The following is a 16,852-nucleotide window of genomic DNA, read 5'->3' on the forward strand; positions in this document are numbered from 1 at the left end:
CCAGTATGGCTTCTGTCAAGGTTGGTCTACTGGTGATCTTCTTGCTTTTCTTACTGAATTTTTGGTCATCCTTTTTTAGAGATTTCGGTGAAACTTTTGTTGTTACGTTAGACATATCAAAAGCTTTTTGATAGAGTCTGGCATAAAGCAATGATTTCAAAACTTCCCTCCTACGGTTTCTATCCTTCTCTCTGCAACTTTATCTCAAGTTTCCTTTCCGACTATTCTATTGCTGTTGTGGTAGACGGCCACTGTTCTCCTGAATCTATTAACAGTGGTGTTCCTCAGGGTTCTGTCCTGTCACCCACTCTCTTTCTATTATTTCAATACTGATCTTCTTAACCAAACTTCTTCCCCTATCCACTCCTACGCTGATGATATCACCCTACACTTTCCCACGTCTTCAGGAAGTCAACAGATCACGCAGGGACGCTACAGAACCCCTGACTTTGATCTTTCTAAAATTTCTGATTGGAGCAGAGAAAACTTAGTAGTGTTCAATGCCTCAAAAATTCAATTCCTCCATCTATCAACCCGACAAACAACCTTCCAAACATCTATCCCCTCTTCTTCAATGACACTCACCTGTCCCCTTCTTCTACATTGAATATCCTCGGTCTGTCCTTTATTCATAATCTAAGGTGGAAACTTCACATCTGATCTCTATGAAGTTAGATTAGTTAGTTCTGAGGCGTCTCCGCCAGTTTTTCTCTCCTCTCCAACTGCTAACTCTGTACAAGGGCCTTATCCGTCCTTGTATAGAGTACTCTTCGCATGTTTGGGGGTGGGGGTTCCACTCACACAGTTTTGTTAGATAGGGTGGAATGAAAAGCTTTTCGTCTCATAAAATCCTCTCCTCTGACTGACTGTTTTCAGCCTTTTTCTGACCGCTGGAATGTTGCATCTCTTGTTATATTTTATCGCTATTTTCATGCCAACTGCTCTACTGCTCTTGTTAACTGCACGCCTCCCCCCCTCTTGCGGCCTCGCTGCACAAGGCTTTTTCTTCCTCTCACCTCTATTCTGTCCAGTTCTCTAATATAAAAGTTAACCAGTACTCTCAATCATACTCATACCTTTCTCTGATAAACTCTGGAACTCCCTGTCTGCTTCTGTATTTCCATCTTCCTACGACTTGACTTATTTTAAGAGAGAGGTTTCAAGACAGTTGTCTTTGAATTTTGGATAACTCGTATGATCTTTAACGAAAGTGGCAACCCAGTGGACCTTTTTTTTTTCTACATTTTGTTGCCCTTGGCCAGCTCCTCGTCGTGCATAAAAAAAAAAAAAAGGTTCCTCTATTCCAATCAGAAATCTTTGAGAGATCAGAAGTCAGGTGTTATATGGCGTCCCTGCGGGATCTGGTAACTTGCTGAAAAGTTGGTCGTCTCTGAAAAAACGTGGAAAAGTGTAGGGTGGGATCATCAGCGTAGGAATGGATAGGGCAAGAAGTTTGGTTTAGATCATTAATGAATAATAGGAATTGTGTGGGGGGACAGGACAGAAACCTGAAGAACACCACAGTTAATAGATTTAGAACAGTGGCCGTTTACCACAGCAACAATAGAACGGTCAGAGAGAAAACCTAAGATAAAGTTGTAGAGAGGATAGAAATCGTAGGAAAGTAGTTTGGAGATCAAAGCTTTGTGCCAGACTTTATCAAAACCTTTTAATATGTCTAAAGCAACAGCAAATGTTTCACCAAAATCTCGAAAAGAGGATGACCAAGACTCGTCAGCAGTCAGATCACTTGTAGAGCGGCCTTGACGGAAACCATACTGCCTATCAGATAAAAAATTGTGAAGTGACATGTTAAAAATCTTCCTATTCACGATACATATATGAAAAAAATCTAGATAAGCTAGAAATTAACGTATAAATCTTCCTATTTACGATATATAAAACAAAACAAAAAATTGAGATAAACTAGAAATTAACGTTATAGAGTTTGAGGAATAAAACGGTTACCCTTTTTAAGAACAAGCTGATTGTAGGCAAACTTCCAGCAAGAAGGAAAGATGGAACTTGATAGAGTTGAAAGAGTTTGGCCAGGCAAAGTGCAAGATCCAGTTTTGTCACTTTTTGAGAATAATAGGAAGGATTTCATCAGGTCCATAAGCCTTCCGAAGGTTTAGGCCAGCTAGCGCATGGGAAACATTATTCCGAATTTTAATTGAAGGTATGAAATAGAGGGAGGAGGAGAGGGAAGAACAAGCCCAAAATTCTCCAAGGTAGAATTATTAGCAAAGATTTGAGAGAAGAGTTCAGCTTTAGAGACATGTGATGGCAGTGGTGACATCAGGATTGAAATAAAGGAGGGAAAGAGGAAGTAAAGCTATTGAAGATGTTTTTGACCAGATTCTAAGTGTTGAGGGGAGTTGGATTTCAAAAGAGGCTAACATTTTCTATTAATGGAGTTTTTGGTAAGGGAGACGGTTGGGTGAGCGTGAGATCGGGATCAGGCAGACGTCCACGCGAATCCCACCACATATCGCTTTGGAGCTATGCCATTTGTTGAGTGGTTTAAAATTACCTACAGGCTACATGTCACCATGATACCTATGCCATTTGTTGAGTGGTTTAAAATTATCTACAGGCTACATGTCATCATGATATCCAGGTTCAAGATGGTTACACCAAAGATGCGCTTCGGTGGTGATATGGGCCACTAATGGGCGTAAGCTTAACAGCGCTTCTCAAATAAACTCTTCAAGTATGCCTACAAGCGCTATAGGCCATAACATAAAAAAAAAAAAAAGTTGGAGAACTGACTTAGCATGATTCCAGCCAAAGATAAGGTGCGTGAGATTCAGGTGATGGAAGGCTCAAGTATTTTTTGTGGGCGACCTCTCCATCATGTATAGAGCGAGAACAGGCTGTGGAAAATCATGGTTTGAAAAGTTTAGGTTTGGAGAGAGAGTGAGCGAGGAATGTACGCCTCCAGTATGGAGTTAGCAAACAAAGAGGTCTCTGACATGGAAGTAGTAGTCATTCTAATGAAAATTAGCATAATACTTTCTCGGTTCCCCCAACTGGCAGAGACGAAATGCTAGAGACACCTCTTCTGGGAATCCTGAAGAGGGATTGGAGAAATAGGACAAGATACAGATATGAGATTATGATCAGGGAAACCTAACTGAGAAGTAGAAGGATTAGATGTAAGGAAAAGAACAGGAATGTTGGGTATATCTCCGAGACGGGAAGGAATAAGAGCAGGGTGTTGTACTAGACTGTTGCTCTGGGTCATGAAGGAAGGCCAAGTTGAATGTGGTTTGATTTTTTTTATTCTATTTTTTTTATTTACCTAGTTGTACAAAACTTAGTGGACTATAAGTAATGTGCCTGTTGCTGCCACAGTGATACCCTGAATGGTTCTGACAGTTTACTATCAGTTATAAAGTATCTTCAACCACATCCTGTTGTTATAATATATATAAGAGAGCTGCTCTGAGCAGAAGTATAATACACCTAAAGTAAAATCAGGGAAAAAAATGTAATTTAAAGGTGAAGATACTTTTTGGCTGACATTAAGATATCTTATAGATAATTCACTTATGAAATGAAAGTGTAGATAAAATATTCACACATGCACACACACACACACAGTCATTATAATTTGATAATAGTAAGTGATATTTACATATAAACTGAGTCTAGAAGAATAAACTTTATAAAAATTTACAAACAATTAACTAAATACACAATATGTTTTCACTATACAAAGACTATTATTCATAAGTGAATATCTATGATACTCATGTTTTGTTACAAATCACTACACTGCTGACTGATCTTAGAATTAATCATGGGGGACACACACACACACACACACACACACACACACACACACACACACACACACACACACCACACAACATAAAAAACCTTTGTCACATACTTCATTTTTTCTACACACAACCTTTGTCACATACAACTTCATTTTTTCTACACACATGTTTTTGTTTCAAATCCAAGTGTTTTTTTTTTATACAAATGTATTTATTAAAGAATAACTCATGATATAATTAGGAAATAGATGCCAATCTTATCACTGCAATTAGGAAATCTTATCACTGCACTAGAAGGATTCTTAAAGTTTGAAAACTTCTGGTGGGAATAAACTTTGCTTAAATGAAATCTATAACTACTGATATTGTTTCTAGAATCACATTCTTGGAAACTTGTTATTAAAAATGTATTCAATTAAAATTAAAGTAAAATTAAGATGGTCAACAGATGACTTGGTAAAAACAATAATAATGCCAGTGAAAAAATATAGATTTGAAGTGAAAAATTAAGGCAGCTAAAACAAAACATTCAAAATTTCCTGTTCTTAAAAGCTTGAAGGAAAATTTGAGAAGGGGGAGAGAAGTGATATAAGTGTACTGTTGTTCAGAGCTTTGGCTGAAGGAACATAATGAGAACAGCCACAGCCAACAGGAGAAGGGAGGGAGGAGCAGACCAAGCCCCACATGTCATGCCTTCATGCTGAATCTGGAACTTGATTTGATTGGGATACTGACACTCTGCATCTGTAACAGAAGGAGAGACTGTGGGTGACATGGTAGGAAGAAGGGGATGTTGAGATGAGAATGTAACAAGGAGAGAGACTGTGGGTGATATGGTAGAAAGGAGGAAGGATATTGAGATGAGAATGTAACAAAGTCTGGATGAAAGGCTAAGTAAGGGTACAAAGCATCATGAAAAACGGTTCTCAGATACAATTGTAAATGAATATCAAGTGAAATCAGGTAAATACCAAATCATTAGCGAGCTTTTAAACTGGTTTGACAAATTTATTCATGAGGATGACAGAAGAAAATAGGAAATATATTTCATATGGGGACTGCCACAGGTAGAGAGGATGACAGGTGGAAACAGGGATGTATACTTCATACAGGGACTGCCACATGCAGGCCTAATAATGGCTTTTTGCAACTTAATAAATTTGTTTGTTCTACGATGTTATTTGATGAAAACAAAGCTGCAGAAGAAAAATCAAGAGAAGAGCCTATGATTATTTAGATAGACGAATCTTGAAGTGACACAAAATCAAATACTGTAAACCCTAATGATTTATTCAAAAATTTTGTTTATAAGAGTTAGTTTATATGATGATAGGTTTAGAAATGTGTATGAACATGCACAGCATCACTGGCATGTTCACACCACTCTCAGACTCCTAAGATAAACTGAATATGCAGTCAGTTGGTTTATCGAGGGAAGTTTGTTACCACAAAAGTTGGTTTATCCCAAAATTGGTTAATGAGGTTTGATTTATAGAGGGTTTACTGTAGATATAAGCACATCTATATTCATCTGTATATCAGGATGACATACATCACTAAGGGAAAATGTACAAAATATGGTATCTTTTGTTATTTACTTAAAAAGTATTCCATAATTTGTTGCCTTTAAATCCAACAGGAAAGAAGACTGATCTTTAATGGATCACATAGCACAAAGGTCTGCTGCCAAAATATCAAGTAAATTCTGCAGCATAGACATGGAGCATGGCAGTAGTAGCATTGTTACATCACTATCTTACCTGACCAAACCTGAGAGGACAAGGTTAGTAAGATTACCTTGCCGAGGCAAAGAAAGATTATCTTGTAGACCACATTTCCATTGATACACATCACAACACAACCAACAAAAATTCACTTCTCAGACACCAGAGATCACTTTTCTATCTAATGCATTTTTCTCAGAGCTTGTTGATCCCATTTTATGATCTTCCCCTTACTACTAAACCTCTCATATTACATGATATACATTCTTCACTCATTCTCTCTCCAATGCTTAATACTGAATTAGTTCACCTTGGGCATGGCTCACCAATTTAGTAAAGAATTGCATTTGCCAAGCAAAACTCAATCAAATGTTAACTTGACATTCTACATAGCAGTTAACTTTGTTGTAGGTAGATCAAGTGTCACTCCCAAGCCCTATTGTCTGCAGCAGCTAAAGTGGATTCATTGCTCCACAATATCCACACAGTATCCCACACTATATTTCTTTTTGCATAAGCAATTCTATTCACATTATACCCAAAATTGAAAATGGGCTTCTTCACAGGGCTAGAGGACCCCAGCTCTGTGATACACCTTTTAACAGTCCTCATAGAGCACTCACTCAGTATTTTTTTTTTTTTTTTTATCACATGTGAGTTAGACTCCAATTCATGTTTTAGAAAAGCCTGAAAGTAATTATCCATTTTGCTTTGTCAGGCTTCTTCTCATGAACAGCGAATGTGTGGCTCAATTCCTGGTCAAACTTGACAACTTGGCACTAGACATTCCTACGACATGTTTATCTCTGTTTAGATTACATTTGTTTGTGGACTGGAATCCTTTACAACAATAATCTGGGTGTTAGTCTGTGCACTTAGATCAGATTATTTTTTTGCCTATACTAACAACACAGTAGACTCAAGGAGGGTGACAGTGTGTGATAAGCCATGGTACATGTGAGTGAGACAAAGCACAGAACAGAAAACTTGCAAGACAACAACTGACTGGGTTTTACTTGGTAGACTTAGAAGCTCCAATCATTATGCCACTATGTAGGCAGCTTAATGCATTGCCATAATTTCAGATCCATTTTATGGGTGAAGCAAAATTTTATCATGAATTGGTCAGCAACACTGAGACTGGTAATATCAGTGGGCATTTTTTAACTCTTTCTATTGCCCTTGACTAATTTTCCCCTCAACAGCATGGCCAGACTAACCCAATGTTGAGCACTACATACACCAATGCACACACAAATTTTGAAGAATTAAGTATTTTGCTAGTATAAAACTGGAAAGAAATAATACAAGGCAAGAAAGTTCAAAAGAAGTATGAATTCTTCCCAAACAAATACAATGAAGGGGTAAGGAGATATGTTTTGGCTTTTGACAGCATAAAACATAGAAGACTCCTATAGAAAATAAAACTTATCCGAGGAGTACAGGGAAGTATCTTAAGCTGGATGAGAGACTACTAATAGAAAGAGAAATGAGGATAGCCATATCAAGTAAGAGCACAATTACTATAGTCTTCCAAATCTAAATGTGGCTTAATGGTAGTGCTCCTTAAGGAATAGTAGGCCTTCCAGCTCTACCACGTCTACATGAACTAGCAAATTGGAGCTACGTGTACATAAGTAAGAGGCATATAAAATGCTTTAACGAAAATCCACTATCAGCAAATATTAAAAGAAAATAATTGAAAGAAAAATTAACATTCCACGCTTACAATATGCACATCACATTAACAAATACCGGCAGACCTGTGTGACAGTCTTGCTGTGAAAATGTTATAATCTTTATCAGTGATCACCATAGTCCTTAGTAAGACAAATGGTGCAACAACTGTGTTCCATATACAATACAAATGAACATCTAAAAAAATTACGTTATTTGTATACAAGATAAAATATTTTTGACTCCATTCATGCAGTACAGCCTGCCTGCAAGACACAGTGGGGGACAAGGTCACATGTCATGGTGGTAGATACCACACACACACACACACGGCCCGGTAGCTCAGTGGTTAGAGCGCTGGCTTCACAAGCCAGAGGACCGGGGTTCGATTCCCCAGCCGGGTGGAGATATTTGGGTGTGTCTCCTTTCACGTGTAGCCCCTGTTCACCTAGCAGTGAGCAGGTACGGGATGTAAATCGAGGAGTTGTGACCTTGTTGTCCCGGTGTGTGGTGTGTGCCTGGTCTCAGGCCTATCCGAAGATCAGAAATAATGAGCTCTGAGCTCGTTCCATAGGGTAACGTCTGGCTGTCTCGTCAGAGACTGCAGCAGATCAAACAGTGAATTACACACACACACACACACACACACACACACACACACACACACACACATAGTGTGGGAAGACTACGAAGTGGTGAACGGTGGTGAGTGGGCAGAGGAATTGTTAAAGGTAGCAAGGTTGGATTTGGTATTTACCAAGGGCATCTCTCTAAAAGAGGAAATTGAACATAAATGTCCCTGGGGGGAGAAGCGATCATGATGTCCTAAGCTTTGAGCTGGATACGGAATTAAGCACGAATAAGATTGTGGAACGCAGGGAGGAAAAATTTAATTATATTACGGCAAATTATAACCATATAAGGGAGTTCTTTAATGAAATTGACTGGTCCGTGGTATACCAGGAAAGAGATATGCAATTGAAATACGATAAATTTATGGATTTGTATAACTCTGCTGTGAAAAAGTTTGTGCCATATTACAGAAAGAGGACTTTAAATAATAAACAGTGGTTTAATAGAAATTGTGAAGAAGCAAAAAGGAACAAAGAAAAGGCATGGAAGAAACTTAAGAAAAACAGTGATGTATTATCAAGAGAAGTTTACAAAACAGCAAGGAATAGATATGTTGAAGTAAGGAGAATAGCACAGAAGGAATATGAACAGAGGGTGGTGGAAAACTGTGATAGTGACCCAAAAATGTTTTACAAATTCATAAATGGAAAACTAAATATAAGGGAGGCAATAGAAAAGGTAAAAATGGGAAGAAGTATATGAGGATGCTGGAGATATAGCTGAAATTTTGAATGACAACTTTTGCTAAGTGTTTACAAAGGAGGAGCATTTTATGGGAGGAAGACCTACGGAAATACAGCAAATGCAGGACATCATGGTTACCAAGGAAGATGTAAGGAAAATTATAAGCAATCTGGATATTAATAAATCAATGGGGCCTGATGGCATATCTGGGAGGTTGCTAAATGAATGTAAGGATCAATTGTTGAACCCAATATTTGATATTGTGGAAACCTCCATACGAACAGGATTAGTCCCGAAAGAGTGGAAAAGAGCTGACATTGTGCCTATATATAAGAATGGTAGTAGAATGGAACCGCTAAATTATATAGACCAGTATCGTTGACTAGTATATTGTGCAAGGTATGTGAAGAAGTAATTAAAGCTAAGTGGAGTGAGTATCTAGAAAGTGAAAACATTCTGAGTGAAAAACAGTTTGGTTTCAGAAAAGGAAGATCGTGCGTATCCAATTTATTATGTTTTTATTCAAGAGTGACTGACATACTACAACATAGAGAGGGATGGGTGGATGCTATCTACCTGGACTTGAGAAAGGCCTTTGATAAAGTACCACACAATAGACTGATGTGGAAACTAAAGAAGATTGGAGGAGTAAATGATAAACTAGCAAAATGGATGGAAAATTACTTAATGGGAAGAGAAATGAGAACAGTGGTGAGAGGAAGGAAGTCCGAGTGGAAGAAGGTAACCAGTGGAGTTCCACAAGGGTCAGTGATTGGTCCCATCATGTTTTTGATTTATGTTAATGATATGCCAGTAGGAATTGACAGTTACATGAACATGTTTGCGGACGATACTAAAATTACGAGGAGAGTAAGGAATGTGGAAGATTGTAACAAGTTACAGGAAGATCTTGATAAAATATATGAGTGGAGTAAGGAGTGGCAGATGGAATTTAATATAGACAAGACCCATGTTATGAAAATGGGAAGAAGTAGATACAGACCAAACTGGGATTACAGGCTGGGTGATGAGAAAATTAAAGAGACCAATGAGAGGGGAAAGACTTAAGAGTAACCGTGCAAAACACTTGTCACCGGAGAAACACATTAACAAGATTTTTGGGAATACATATAACATGCTTCAAAATATTGGCCTTGCGTTCCACTACCTAGATGAAGGAATGATGAAGAAGATATTATGTAGCTTAATAAGACCCCAGTTAGAATATGCAGCTTGTGTCTGGTCACCACATATGAAGAAAAATGTGAAGAAGGTGGAAAGGGTACAGAGGCTGGCAACAAGGATGGTACCAGGACTCAGGGAGTTAGACTATGAGGAAAGACTGAGGAAGCTGGGGCTGACTACATTAGAAGAGAGAAGAACAAGAGGAGACATGATAACTATGTATAAATTGGTGAACAAGATTGATATACTGGACAGAGAGTTGATAAAGGTGACCATAAGTAATCAGCTCTGAGGACATGGAAAAAAAGCTAATAAAAGACATCTGTCTAAATGACGTGAGAAAATACAGTTTCCCGCATCATAGCATTGATAAGTAGAATAAACTGAGCAGTCATGTCGTTGACGCGGTGTGTGTCAATCAGATGAAAGAGAGATATGACAGGAATGGACAAGGAGACAGGACACAGAGAGCTTAGCTCGGGTCCTGTAATACACAAATAGGTAAATACACACACACACACACACACACCATGCAGGACGCATGCATCTGAGCAGCTCGCAGAGCATACTACAAAAGGAGTTGGAGACTGGCCTACACGTATGTACAGGGGGGAGGGGGCCATAGGTTCTCCTGTCTCCAAATTAAATAAGTGGTGGATCATATATAGGGAATGAATAATGAGAGAGAGAGAGATGGAACAAAGTAGCGCCGCCAGTTATATGGCGGAATCCAAACATACGCCAAGTGAAAACCAAAGGTGCATAGAAACTCCTGTTGGTCTAAGGAAACTGTCAGATGATACTATGGACAAGGATTTTTCGGGTTTCAGGGATGAACAAGGTAATATGAGAAGGCTAATCAATGTGGAAAAGGGAATTAAGATATGGTCTAAAGAAAACTGTCAGATGATACTATGGACAAGGATTTTTTGGGTTTCAGGGATGAACGAGGTAATATGAGAAAGCTAATCAACGTAGAAATGGAATTAAGGTATATGGAGGTGATGTCCAGTCCAATGGACAAATAAGACCGGCTGGTAATGAAAAACACAGCCCTGAAATTGAGAGTAGCTGAATGTGAGAAGGTCAGTGCAAATAAATCAGGAATTGAAACGGGAGATTCAGGAAATAAAGAAACAAAATGACATTCTAAAAGCCACATGCCAAAATTACAAAAACCCTTTCAGGAGCTTGCAGGCTAAAGTGCAGGATGGGATTGCAGACAAGGCAGAAAACCAGAAACTACATTGAAAGGCACCATGAGTTGGAAAGAACTTACATCCATAAGCAGGTATGAGAATAGAAAGAAGTACGTACAAGAAAAGGATGATGATGATGATGACGATGAGGAAGAGGCTAGATTCAGAGGATTTGATGAGAAAAGTATCGCCCTCCATAGGCGAGTTTTAACTTTTGGAGAAAAAATCATACAACTGGATAAGAAAAAGTATGAGAAGTAAAGAGAACGATGAACAGGAGAAACTTGAAAGACCCGATAAAAAAAGTGGAAGAAAGTGAAGCTAGGTTAAAGAGTAGAAAATGCAGAACTGAGAAAAGAACTAGCCAAATATAAGAAACAGATGGATGAAGGACTAGGTAAAGTAGAGAAAGAAAAAGAGGACCTGAAAAATCTAGTTAGCAAAGAAGAGGAAAGGTACATGACGTGATTAAAAAAGAAGTACAGGCATGGAGAATACAAGATAAGAAAGACAAAGATAACTTACAGGAGGTGATTCAAGAACAACTAAAAGAAAGAGACGAGAACATGGCAAACAAAATGATTGGAGTCCTTAAGGAAAATGAAAACCTAGTAAGGGAAATTGCAGAAAAAAATGTGTAATTATCTTTGGACTAAAAGAAAAAAATGTAAAATATAGACCAAGAGAGAAAAGGAGGAAATGAAGTCAGTTAAAGACCTACTAAAAAATCTAAATGACGATGATAGGCAGAACCTAGAGGAGGAAGTGGAGGAAATACACAGAAAATGGGACCTTATCAAGATGGAACAACATCACCAATTAAGATACTACTACTAAAATCACAAGCAGCAACAGAAGAGATATATATATATAGAACAAAAAAACTCAGAAACAGAAGACTGCAAGGATATATATATATATATATATATATATATATATATATATATATATATATATATATATATATATATATATATATATATATAAGAATGAGGAAGAAAGGAAGAGATACAACAAATTGGCAGCAGCAGTAAGGAAAAAAAATAATGAAAGGTCAGAGGAGGAAAAAAAGGCATTTTTTTTGGAGAATTCTAGGAGACAGGATAAAAAAATGGTATATGAGAGAGAAGGAAGAGGCAACAGTGGACCAAGTGTAACTAAAAGTGATAAGGGCAAGAAACTAAAAATGATGTATACGAACATAGATGGGGTTCTATCAAGTAAATTAGAACTAAAAGATTACATAAGGAAAGAAAAACCGTATATTGTATGCCTGGCTGAAACAAAACTAAATGAGACAATCAAAATAGGCATAGATAATAAATATAATGTATGGAGGAAAGAAAGACAGGGAAGGTAAAGGAGGATGAGGAGTCATGATAATGACAAGAAAAGAGATGGTGGTAAACCATGTGGAATATGGGGAAGGAAAAGCAGAAGTACTGTATATTAAGATGCATATTAATAAAAAAGACTTAACAATCATTGTAACATATGTGCCACCAAAAATGAATGCATGGACCAACCAAGAATATAAAGATATGATAGATGACACTATAAGGAGTCTAACGAGAGTCATTAAAGAAAGGAGAAAAGTGTTATTAGTAAGAGACTTCAACTGTAAAGAAGTGGACTGGGAAAATTATGAAAGTGGTATGGGGGAAGAAGCTTGGAGAGAAAGATTCTTAAACCTAATGATAGATAATATCATGAATCAAAAAGTAAAGGAAAACACAAGATTTTGAGGAAACGATGAGCCGGCGAGATTAGACCTGGTTTTTACAAGGGGTATACAAATGAATGATGATATAAGATATAAGTGCCCATTGGGAAAGAGTGATCACGTAATATTAGAAATGGATATAGAAGAGGGAAAAGAAGATAGAGATGAATCATACAAAGGAGACCGATTAAATTACAGAAAGGTTGATATTGAGAATCTCAAGAACTATTTCAAATACGCTAACTGGGAAGAGATGGAAAACTCTGAGGGGGTGCAAGAGAAATATAAGTTATTTTTGGAAATATACAAAACGAGTCAGGGAATATGTCCCAAAATATAGACCAAAGGAAGAAGGAAAGAAAGATTGGTTTAATGCTAAGTGTGCCAGGGCAAAGGAGAAAAAAGATGGAGCATGGAAAAGGTGGAGGAGAAATAGAAATGCAGTAAATAAGGTAAACTTCAAGATAGCAAGAAATGAATATGTTAAAGTGAGGAAGGAAGAGGAGAGGATCTATGAAAAGGACATAGTAGAAAAATGCAAGGAGCAACCAAAATTGTTTTACAGATCCATAAACAGAAAAATAAGACTAAAAGAAACAATAGAAAGGTTAAAAGGAGAAAATGGGATGGTGGAAGACCCAAAAAGTATGGCAGAACTGTTAAATAATATGTTCCAGGAGGTCTTTACTAAGGAATCCAAATTTGAAAGAACACAGGATAATAGAGAGAGCATCTATATGAAAGAAATTAAAGTAACCAAGCTTGAAATAAAAGAGTTAATGAAGGAACTGGATGAATAAAATGCAATGGGACCAGATGAAGTCTCAGGCAGAATACTGAAAGAATGTAGGGAAGAACTAGCAAGACATCATACAGAACATACATCATAAAATGCTCAATAGAAAATGGAACAGTACCAGTAGAATGGAAAAAAGCTGAGGTGGTTCCCATATATAAGAGCGGAAGGAAGGAAGAACCTCTAAATTACAGACTGGTATCACTAACTAGTGTAATATGTAAGATATGTGAAAGACTAATAAAGAAACAATGGATCGAGTTCCTTGAAGACAACAAATTATTATCAAATAGCCAATTTGGCTTTAGAAAAGGTCGGTCGTGTGTAACAAATTTACCGAGTTTCTACTCTAGAATAGTTGACAGGGTACATGAGAGAGAGGGATGGGTTGATTGTATTTACTTGGATTTAAAAAAGGCGTTTGATAAAGTGCCACATGCAAGGTTACTGTGGAAATTAGAGGAGAAGGGTGGTTTAAAAGGAAGCACATTGAGATGGATGGAAAATTTGAAGGGGAGAGAAATAAGGATGGTAGTCAAAGATATGAAGTCCAAGTGGAGAGCAGTAGAAAGCGGAGTGCCGCAGGGGTCAGTATTGGCGCCAATACTTTTTCTCATTTATATAAACGACATGCCAGAAGGAGTGAACAGCTACATAAATCTGTTTGCGGACGATGCGAAACTGTGCAAAGTTATAAAGCAAAAAGAGGATTGTGAAATACTGCAAGAAGACCTAAATAAGATATGGGAATGGAGTAAAAAGTGGGAGATGGAATTCAATGTAGACAAAAGCCATGTCATGAAAATGGGAAAGAGTGAAAGTGGGAATCTATAAGATGGGAGATGGAGTAGAACTGGAGAAAGTAAAAAAAGGAAAAGGATTTGGGAGTGCCGATGGAATTAAATAATCAACTGGCAAGCCATATTGATAAAATTTTCAGAGAGACATATAATTTGCTAAGGAATATTGGAATAGCATTTCACTACATGGACAAAAAAATGATGAAGAAACTGATAAGTACTATAATAAGACCCAGATTGGAATATGCAGGAGTACTGTGGACCCCTCACAAAAAGAAAGACATAAGGAAGCTGGAGAGACTACAAAAAATGGCTACAAGAATGGTCCCAGAACTTGAAGGGATGACATATGAGGAGAGACTAAAGGCTATGGATCTTCCAACATTGGAACAGAGAAGGGAGAGAGGGGATCTCATACAAGTTTATAAATTGATCAATGGAATGGACCAAGTGGACAATGAGTATCTGATCCTGAGAGAAGAATATGCCAGTCGAAGCACAAGATCGCTTAGTAAGAAGCTGAGGAAGGGAAGATGTCTAAGAGATATTAAAAAGTATAGTTTCCAGCAAAGATGTGTTGAGATGTGGAACAGTTTGAATGAAGAAGTAGTGTCTGCAACGAGTGTGCACAGTTTTAAAGAAAGATTGGATAAGTGTAGATATGGAGACAGGGCCACACGAGCATAAAACCCAGGCCCTGTAAAACTACAACTAGGTAAATATACAAGGTAAATACACAAGGCCCTTGAATTAATGGACCTCAATTTAACGGATTTTGGATTTAACAGACCATAAAGTCTCAATGGACAAAACCCAGCAACAAATTGTACATTTGTCTGGTGTCACACCTGCTTTAAAAATGTCAAAACTCTAAAATAATTATAAATATGTTAAATCCTATTAAAATGAATGTGAAAATAATCTTATTTATATTACTATGTATATATCATAAAAGAAGAAAATATTGTTTTGTGCCTGAAGGGAAGCAGGTATAGAGGGTGATGTAATATGTGTTAACATGGTACAATCTCCATGTAACAATGGTCCTGCCACCCATGCCTCAACCAGCATTTCTCTCTCATCATCATCTTCATCAGTTGAAAAGATATAGCATTTTGAGGGTCACCAAACTTTAACACCATTTTTCTCTTTTCTTAAAAGTGGTGCTCAAGACCCCATTTCACTCATAGCCTCAGTTGTACATCTAACATATTGTGCATCCATATTAAAGAGCTGATATTTGATAGGAAGGCAAATTGTATGGAAACCTTTAAAATTGTAGGGATTCTGAATTCTTGTTCTGCCAACTCTAAAGGGCATGTCGGTTCTCAGAGTTGGCTGACTATAAAGAAGGTATACAATCTGATCACCTGATCTGACTCACACTGAGTTTCTATGCCCCCTCTTTATCACAATAGTACCATACCAAATCATATAAGATAATTCTAATTCAAATAGCCTTTTCTATTCCTGCATAGAGAGCCTAATATACAGGAATGCTGACTGTATGTAGCATCATACCTGTCAAGACCTTCAGATTAGTAAAGTATTTGGATGTGGAGTGAATAAAAGGAAACAAGGGCAGATGACATGAGTCAAAGCTATGGTATCAGAATGGGAAGTGAGGAAAATATGGAGATACATAGTGAAATGAAGAAATACATTGATTACAGCAGCAGCTGTGGTGTATGAAATGAGTAGTGAGTGCTGGAATATAAGAAAAGTGAGAGGGGAAAGAGAGGATCATATGTTGTAAAGATGTACTACAAAGACTATAATAAATGGACACTTTTGTTATGGCCATGACCTTTAGTTAGTTCTTATGAAGAGTCATCATATCTAAATTAAAAAATTCAGTTTCTTTTAACATTACAAATACTGCCATCATCAAGTTATAGTTCCCTAACTTTACTATTCCATCATTTCTTCTTTACCTTGGCAATAGACATTGGATCGTGCACTGCTGCCAGAGACTGCGAGATATATTGGGTCACAATCCCCAATCCAACGGCCACACAAGAACCACCATTCCAAGTTGTTGTTGGGATCACAGAGTCTGTCGTCCACATTGTCATCCACGTTCATGCTGGTCCTGCTGCCACACATAGCGACATCACCCTCAGTCACCTGCAAAGTAAGGATTGGATAAGGTAAGCTGATACTAGTGAACCACAGTTAAAGTCTGCTACTCTGTGTAATGTCAGTACAGAAATAGATATCCTTCCCTGTAAATGCATTGACAATTATTACTGGGCCAAGTCAACTTGAATAATTTCTTTATCTTCCATACAAACACTCACTATTATATAAGTGTTAAAAGGTCTGGCAAGTCTAAGACTATTCAGAATCAAAAGAATAAAAGTAACTAATGATTATCTTTTTCCTCACTTAAAAAATAATGAATGTAAAAGAAAAAGATCTTATGCAACTATAAGCAGGATCTCATAAATCTACTGCACATTACTAATGAAATACTGCGGTATTTCATTAGTAATTCACTATCAATCACTGCCATGGAGTCCAGGTTATCCTCATGGCATGAGCATATATGAATACTAAGATATGATATCCATTATAGCAGGCAATAGAGGAGTGAAAACAAATTTAATATCGTGGTGAAAGACAACACGCCAAGCTAAAAAG

At 37.4% G+C, this 16,852-nt stretch overlaps 1 protein-coding gene across 6 annotated transcripts in view; it reads right to left on the reverse strand.

The window, feature by feature from the left end:
• Positions 1-3,261: 3,261 nt before the first annotated feature.
• LOC123508778 overlaps positions 3,262-16,852 on the reverse strand; it is a 78,206-nt gene continuing 64,615 nt past the window's right edge. For all 6 annotated transcript variants that reach the window (XM_045262680.1, XM_045262685.1, XM_045262683.1 and 3 more), the window contains exons 17-18: positions 16,144-16,336; positions 3,262-4,532 (exon numbers count right to left, since the gene is read on the reverse strand). In XM_045262680.1, the coding sequence (XP_045118615.1) occupies positions 4,393-4,532; positions 16,144-16,336 (333 nt within the window). In that variant the 3' untranslated portion in view covers positions 3,262-4,392. The remainder of the gene's footprint in view (positions 4,533-16,143; positions 16,337-16,852) is intronic.

This window comes from Portunus trituberculatus, chromosome 25 (assembly GCF_017591435.1).
Source record: "Portunus trituberculatus isolate SZX2019 chromosome 25, ASM1759143v1, whole genome shotgun sequence".
Classification (NCBI taxonomy): Eukaryota; Metazoa; Arthropoda; class Malacostraca; order Decapoda; family Portunidae; genus Portunus; species Portunus trituberculatus.